Below are 8,391 nucleotides of genomic sequence, written 5' to 3'. Positions count from 1 at the left end.
AAAACACCCTAATATGATGAGATATGACAAGTACCTGCTCTTCTTACGTGCTCGCGACTCAAGCCCCTTCTCATTATCTTCCTTGGTCCCGTTGTCGCTATTTCCTCCTGCCTTAATAGAGGGATCCAGTTTACCGGCACTAACATCCTCAACTGTATCACTTTTATGTTCCTGAGCAGAACCCAAGCCTTACGCTTAAAAGCTTAAAAGCTTAAAAGCTTTTAACCCATCTTCATCTGAGAAAAATTTAAAGAACGGAGAAGATTTCTAGCTTAAAAGCTTAACAGCAGTAATTCTTGTTTCCTACCTCTTCCAACCTTAGTTGATCCTTATCATGTCTTCAATTTCAACTGTCAGAGACCTTCAAAGAGATTACTAGATCCTTAGCCATCGCTTGCTACAGCCAATCGAATGCCTCTTGACATCGATCCGTCCACTCACACGGCTTTGCCTTCTTCAGCATGTCTGTGAGTGGCATGGTAATGCTTGAGTAGTTTTGGATGAACCACTGACAGTAATTAGTAAGGCCAAGAAATGACCACAACTCTGTTACCTTGGTTGGTGGTTCCCACTCCATGTGATTGCCCGGATCTTTGCCGAATCCATGCGCACTCGTCCACCCCTAATGATGTGCCCTAGGAATGGCACTTCTCGTGACACAAACGAGCACTTCTCGTGCTTCACATATAGGTCAGTCTCCCGTAGTACTTTGAAGACTTGTCTGAGGTGCTCGATGTGCTCCTTGAGCATCTGGTTGTATACCACAATATCATTTAGGTAAACCACAACTATCGATCAAGGAATTGGTAGAGTACCTTGTTCATCAGTGTGTGTAATGTTGCCGGTGCATTGGTCAAGTTAAAAGGCATGACAAGGAACTCAAATGAGCTATATCGTGTCACACATGCGATCATTGGCTCATCCCATTCCAAAATCCACACTTGATAGTATCCTAATCACAAATCGAGCTTCATGAACCACTATGCTCCGTCAAGTTGGTCGAACAAATTGGTGATGAGTGGGATTAGGTACTTGTTCTTTATCATTAGTTTATTCGATGCCCGGTAGTCGATGCACATCGTCAATGATCCATCAAGTTTCTTCTGGAATAGTATCGGGTGCCAAATGGAGCATTCGATGGTTGGATATTATGACATCCTGAAATTCGACCCTTTTCGAGATATATGAAATGATTATTTCATCGATGCACTGTTAGTTAAATCTCGCTCCGAATTCATCACTCATGAGAGGACTAATCAATGGGGAAAGGCTATTGAGGAATTAAGTATGCACGACTTGAGAACTTGACCATGGATTGACAATTCGACCATAAGGATTGACGAGGGACAATTTTGAGCCATGATAGACCGATCAATGAATAGTTATAGAATGATTCGCCAATAGTATACAATCGGATCGCGGGTGATTCTGCCCGACCATTGTATGGATTGCAAACGACCCTAAACCAATTCCTAATAATCGTGTACTTCGGAACTAGTGATTAACCCTTGCAATTACATGACAACCGAAGTCACCCATGACTCGAGAAAGCTTAAATGTGGGTTGATATTGAATCAATCACAGGTTGAATACGCGTAACTCCTAAATGCCAACCGTTAGTTTGAGATATACTAAAGTCGCAATTGATCGATTTGACCATGAATTAGAATTAAGTTGGGTATTGAACTTTGAAGGATTTCAAGACTAATCTATTGGACGTTGCCTTATTAAACCATTTGTTTATCAGTTTGCTTGAAATTCTTGGAAAAGTGAAATTTGGACCGGAATTGAGAAGCCATGAGGAAATTAGACCACGAGGAGAAAGAAAATGGCTCGGCCCATTTGTAAGCCCATTAAGCCTTTCAAGCCCATTTCTCTTCCAATTACCTGTTCAAGCCTAAGCCCAAGTTTGTTACCCCAAGCCCAAGCCTATGTGAATAGTGGTCATGAATAGTGCCAAGGGCTAAATTTACCAAATTGCCCCTCTCATATTCTCTTTATTACATTTTTGCCCTTGGATATTTACATTGGCTTGTTTTACAAGATTCAATCCTAGTCATTGATCTTGGCTTGTTGGGCAAGAAGTGATCTTGGCCATCCATCTTTGGGTGTGTCTTCATAGACACTTTTTTTTCTCTTCCTCACTCTTTCACTTCGGTCTTTCTTTCATTCTCTCCCTTAGTCATGGCCACGGGCCGGTTTTGGCCCGGAACCAGCCCGGGTCAAACCCGGGACCGGCCCGTTGATCGGGCCGGCGGTTCGGAACCGGAACCGGCCCGTGGTCTACGAGCCTGGTTCAGGTTCCAATAATTTTGGAACTGGCCCGGAACCGCCGGTTCCGGGCCCGGTTCCAAAAAAAAAAGAAAAAACCTTCTGCTGACACAGCACAGCAGCCCCACCCCCACGTTCCCACCCCCAGGCCCCACCTCCAGTCCTCCTCCTCCAAATCCCTCCTTCCCCCCTCCCTCTCCCCTGCGCCTCCTCCGCCTTCGGTCTTCCCCTTTTCTCCTCCGCCCGCCCCTCGTCTTCCCAGATCTGACCCCTGCTGCCGTCGCCCCCGCCCATGACCGTAGCCACCGACGCCGATGCCCCCTCCTCCTCCCCCCTCGCTACCCTACGCCTCCTTCCCTTTTCTCCTCCGCCCGCCCCCCGTCTCCCCAGATCTGACCGCCGCCGACGTCCCCTCCTCCTCCTCTCCCCACGACCCTGCCCAGCCTCCGGAGGAGGAGGACCCCCCCGCTCCTCCTCCCCGTCCCCGTCCCCATCCCCGTCCCCCTTCCGGCACCCTCCTTCTCCCCCTCGCCGCCGCCTCGGTCTCCCGCTTCATCTCCTCGCCGCCTTGAACCCCACCTCCGCCATCGTGGCGAAGGCCACGAAGCCCGAGCGACGACCGACGGAGGACCAGCGACCAGGTCTGCAATTTTTATTTTATAATTTATTTTATTAATTTTTAAATTATGAACCAGAACCGGTCGGAACCGAAACCGGCCCGGAACCGCCGGTTCCAAACTGGAACTGGAATCGCCCCTTGTGGTTCCGGTTTCGGTTCATACATGGCCACGAACCGAAACCGGCGGTTCCTGAACCGTGGCCATGACTACTCTCCCTTGCATTCTCTCATTCCCTTGTTTGGTCGACCACCACCAGCCACCATCACTGTCGCCACTAGCCACCGTCGCCGCCGTCCACTGTTGTGACCGCCATTGCCGAGCCGTCCGCCGCTTTGCCGCCACCATTGCTTAGTTTTTCTTTGGTTTAAGAGTAAGTTACTCTCTAAACCTTGGTTAGTATGATAGGTTGTTAATGGACTTGGTTTAGGGGGTGATTAGGGTGATTATATGTGGATTAGTTGATAGCTTATCATGATTTGGTTGACAGCTTATCATGATTTGGTTAATAGCTTATCATGAGTTGGTTGATAGCTTATCATGATTTGGTTGATAGCTTATCATGGGTTGGTTGATAGCTTATCATGAGTTGGTTGATAGCTTATCTTAAATTAAGTGATAACTTATCATGCATACTTGTCTTATATGGTGATAGGTTATCATATGATAAGGTTTGATTCTTCATGTGTATAAGGATGAGTTGTGCATGGTTTATGTGGTTTGGAGCTTCTTATACTATGGAAATTGGTTGCCCAATTTATAAACCTGGTTTGCAAACTTTTACAAGGATTTTCATGGACATATAAGTGAAAATCCCGAGGTGTCAGGTTTAAATGTCCAGTTTTATGAGTGGAATGGGCCAAGGGAGTTTGAAAAGTTTGATGGGTTTATTGTGTGTATGTGATCACGTATGAATTTATTACTGCATTTTTACGGGTGAAAGTTGCAGTACTTTGTTGTGTGAGCACGAACTACGTTTGCATTTGGCTAAATGCGGAGATGATAATGAATTGTGTGGTGGTTGTGCTTGTGTGATCACGTAACACCCTGATGCGTTTTACGCGGGGATTGAACCCGTCCCAATGCGTTTTATGCGAGATAATACCTGATTTCTCGAACGCCCGGAGAGTGTCCGGATGCCGAGTCACGGTAGAGGCCAGACCGATGCTCCTTATGGAATGCCATCCTAATGCCTTTAACGTGGGATGTTGTCGTGCCTGATGGGGCGGGGTGATGCTCGGTCATGCCGAAAGACCACTAACCTGATGCGTTTTACGTGAGTTGTGCCGTGGCCTGAGGATCGTTAATAATCTGGACTATCACGAGTGTGATGTGCAACGATGAGTGCTATGTGTCTGAGAATGATGAATGAGCATATCTGGATTATTAAATTGTGGCTATGGATGATGATGCAATGAGATATGTTGAATGTGCCTTTTGAACATATACATTGTTGTGGCCTAGTTATGCGCTCGTTGGAGCGATTGCCGTCGATGCTAGAATTGCATCTTTAGGGCGATTCAAAGGCAACGTATTCTCCTAAATGAGGTTTAGAGAGTTTACTTGCTGAGTTTATCTCATTGTTGTTGTTTAACTATTTTTAGACCCCTGATTATGAATCGACCTCCCACAAGGTTCGGGGTGCCCATGGACATGGGCGCGATAGTAGTGGAGTATCCGGTCGGACCAGATAGAGCATTTCAAAAGCATTCGACAACTGTCTAGGTTGATGAGGGGTTAACGATGTGGAAACCACTCGAATTTCTTGCTTGGTTCATAAGAGAAGGGGATGAACTATTTGGTCTGATTAGAGGTTTTGACGGACTCCCTGATGGTGGAGTTGGAGAGGAGGTTTGGGACCCTATGGATCTTGACCCTCCGGATAGAACTATTTATGATCTAGAGACCGATCCAGATGACATGGAGTCCGATCCGGAGACACCTCCTGGATACCATCAGTTTGGGTGATGGGTTTGGATGCCCTATCTTTTTGGCCGCCCCCTTTTGGTTAGAGGAGTTAGGTTAGCCCGACCACCCAATCCCTTTTGTATGTGTGGTCTGCTAGGAAGTGGCCTTGTGATAAGGCTTGTATTTATGAATCTTCTAGGGGTTAACGAAATATTTATAAAATGGCTTTGTTGTTTCGTATCTCAAAGTGTTTTCCTTGCTATCCCACTTTGCTGATTGTTGTTGGGGAGTTTGAGTACGCTTCCGCATGCGTTTAATTGAAGGATAAAAAGAATGGATCGGCGATACGTCCTGAGACATCGCATTTCCTTGACCAATGAAGGATGTTGGTGCGCTCGTGGGTTCGAGGTGTGAAATCATAGTTGAATTGGTATCAGAGCAAGGTTAGCTTAATTCAAGTTTGATCGATGCCTGGAGTGATAAGGTGCGATAGGCATTGGGATAGTTAGTTAGGAAAACATTCTATGCTTGTGATTGGAAGGCATTGAGGTTTCATCTTATAGGATGTATTATGCATGTCTTGTGATTGATTGCTTGTGAGTGATTGCTTATGATTGGATTACATCTTATGTTGTAGAAGGTGTTTGTTTGTGATTCGCTGCTTAAGATTGTAGACTTGAGTAGGCGATTTAGATCTTTAATTCCCTGATGGAATTGTAAACAGGTTTCGTTAGAATCCTGTTAGATGAGCTCCAGAGGAAGGGGAACTCGAGGCCAGTCTAGTTCGTAAGCGAGGGCACAAGAGGACCCTCGAGTGGATGGGATCTTACAAGCTTTCGAAGCGATAGGGAATTTGATGGGTTGGCAGGCTCAAGAACGAGCTGCTGCTACAGCTACTGCTGTTGAGGCTACTGCCACCGCCCCTAACGACAACTTTGGACAAGGAAATGATAATGGTGAATGATCAATGCACCAGCTGGTGGAGCAATTTTTTAAGCTGAAGCCGTCTAAGTTTAATGGGACGGGTGATCCTGAGGCTGCAATCCTCTGGATCAAGGAGCTGGAGAAAGCATTCGCACTGTTGCGATGCTCCGGGGAGGACAAGGTAATACTAGCGGTGTACCAGATGCAAGGTAACACTAGTAATTGGTGGGAAGCCACTCAAGGAAAGGTCTTCCCCGAGGGCACAGATCTGGCTTGGAACGCTTTTGTCAAAGCTTTCAACATAAAGTCCTTCTCGGATTATGTGTGGGAGCAAAAGATGGTTGAATTCCAGCGACTTCGTTAGAATCACCTTTCTGTGGATCAGTACGAAGCAAAGTTCGTTGAGCTATCTAGGTATGCACCAAGATTGGTAGATGAACCAGTGGAATGGGCTAGGAGGTTTAGAGATGGTTTGAAGCCCGAGATCAAAAGTCAGTTGGTGCCCCTGAACTTGAAGGACTATAATGAGCTGTACGAAAGGGTACAACTGATTGAAAGGGACACGGCTGAGCGGGCTGCTGCATCTGGATCATAGTATGCGCCGAATAGGGACAACCATCGCTTTGGGAAGAAACCGATGGTTGGAAATAAGCGCTTCGTCCCTCCTGTTAAGAAGAACATTGGAAAATCGGCATACAATCATGGAAACGTGTGTCGATTCTGTGGGAGGAGGCATGGGAATGGCCCTTGCCTAAGTGGGATTGGAGCTTGTTTTGGATGTGGGCAACATGGTCATCAAGTGAGGAATTGCCCAAACCGACCTATTGGACCACAAGTGCAACTGCAACAATCCCGAGTAGGACAACAAGCTGGGAATGGTCTGCCTATCAATCAGAATCGACCACAGGCGCAAGGAAGGGTGTATGCTGTGGCAAGGAAGGAAGTGGAGGATTCGCTTGGCATGGTCACGGATACGGTCTCTCTTCAAGATCATGCTGTTTATGCATTGTTTGATTCGGGGGCTTCACATTCATTTGTTTCTGAGCAATTCATTAAGTTAGTTGGGCTTAAGTTGAAATCTTGGGAAGTAACTCTTCGCGTTATCACCCCTTTAAAGGATGAAGTGTTAATTACGGTAAGGTGCTTAGGCTGTAAGATAGTTATTGGTGGTAAGGAGGAAGTGATAGATTTGGCGGTTTTGGCAATGTATGACTTTGATGTCATCATCGGGATGGATTGGCTCGTTAAGTAAAGAGCTGTAATGGATTGTGGTAATAGGATGATCCAATTTAATCCAATTGGTCATTCTAGATATAAGTTTGTGGGAAATAGAGGAGGAACCTCGATCTCTTTGATTTCGTCACTTGAGGTAACTAGTCTATTAGGTGAAGGATGCCAAGGTTACTTGGCGACTATGGTTAACTCGTTGGTTGAGGAACCAAGGCTAGAGGACATAGTCGTGGTGCGTGACTTTCCTGATGTCTTTCCGAAGGAATTGTCATGATTGCCATCTAAGAGAGAGAGAGATAGAATTTGTGATTTAGTTGGCCCTTGGGACGGAGCCAATCTCTAGAACACCTTACAGGATGGCGTTGTCAGAATTAAAGAAGTTAAAGGTGCAGATGCAAGAGTTGCTAGAAAAAGGGTTCATTCGCTCTAGTGCATCGCCGTGGGGAGCGCCCGTGTTATTCGTAAGGAAGAAGGATGGCTTGTTGCATTTGTGCATCGACTATCGGCAGTTGAATCAAGTGACCATCAAGAACAAGTATCCGTTACCAAGGATAGATGACTTGTTTGATCAACTGCAAGGAGCTTCGGTGTTCTCCAAGATAGACCTGAGGATGGGCTATCATCAGTTAAGGCTTAAGAAGGAGGATATACTGAAAATGGCATTCCGTACACGATATGGTCATTACGAGTTTACCATGATGCCGTTTTGATTAACTAATGCCCCAGCTGCTTTCATGAATTTGATGAATCGAGTATTCAAGAAAATTTTGGATTAGTTTGTCATTGTGTTTATTGACGACATATTGGTATACTCGAGGCATCCCGAAGAGCACAAGTAACATTTAAGGATGGTTTTGCTAATCTTAAGAGAAAACGCACTTTACGCTTAGTAAGTGTGAGTTCTGGCTCAATTGAGTAGTGTTCCTTGATCATGTGATCTCTGGTGAAGGAATCTTAGGGGATCCAACCAAGATTGAGGCAGTCATGAACTGGCCGAGACCAATAATAGTGACTGAGGTTAGGAGTTTCCTAGACCTGGCAGGCTATTATAAGACAATTTGTGGAAAGGTTCTTCGCGATCGCTACTCTTTTGACTTGCCTTCTCAAGAAGGAAGTGAAGTTTGAATGGACGGATAAGTAAGAGGGGAGTTTCTAAGAACTCAAGCACAAGTTGACTACCACTTCAGTGTTAACAATACTGTACGGTCCTGGAGGGTATGAGATGTACAGTGATGCATCGCTCAAAGGATTAGGATGCGTTCTAATACAACATGGAAGAGTGGTTGCATATGCGTCCCGGCAGTTGAGACCTCATGAGTTAAACTACCCGACTCATGACTTGGAATTAGCGGCGATCATCTTTGCCTTGAAGATTTGGAGGCATTGTGTGGGGAAAAGTTTCAAATTTTTACGGACTACCAAAGTCTGAAGTACTTGTTTT

At 45.7% G+C, this 8,391-nt stretch overlaps 2 protein-coding genes across 2 annotated transcripts; both read left to right on the top strand.

Annotated features, from left to right (window-relative positions):
• Positions 1-5,763: 5,763 nt before the first annotated feature.
• On the top strand, positions 5,764-6,315 carry LOC115689310 (uncharacterized). The gene is made up of 2 exons (XM_030615321.1): positions 5,764-6,060; positions 6,106-6,315. Exons 1-2 carry the CDS (start codon positions 5,764-5,766, stop codon positions 6,313-6,315), a joined length of 507 nt encoding a protein of 168 aa, XP_030471181.1.
• Positions 6,316-6,357: 42 nt separating this feature from the next.
• On the top strand, positions 6,358-6,972 carry LOC115689302 (uncharacterized). Its single transcript, XM_030615310.1, has one exon. The coding sequence runs from the start codon at positions 6,358-6,360 to the stop codon at positions 6,970-6,972; it is 615 nt and encodes a 204-aa protein (XP_030471170.1).
• The last annotated feature ends 1,419 nt before the right edge of the window (positions 6,973-8,391 follow it).

Source organism: Syzygium oleosum, unplaced genomic scaffold (assembly GCF_021117445.2).
Source record: "Syzygium oleosum isolate NSW1041296 unplaced genomic scaffold, Sole_v2.1 Sole_v2.58, whole genome shotgun sequence".
In the NCBI taxonomy this organism is placed as follows: domain Eukaryota; kingdom Viridiplantae; phylum Streptophyta; class Magnoliopsida; order Myrtales; family Myrtaceae; genus Syzygium; species Syzygium oleosum.
This window is presented reverse-complemented; position numbering and strand designations above follow the sequence as displayed.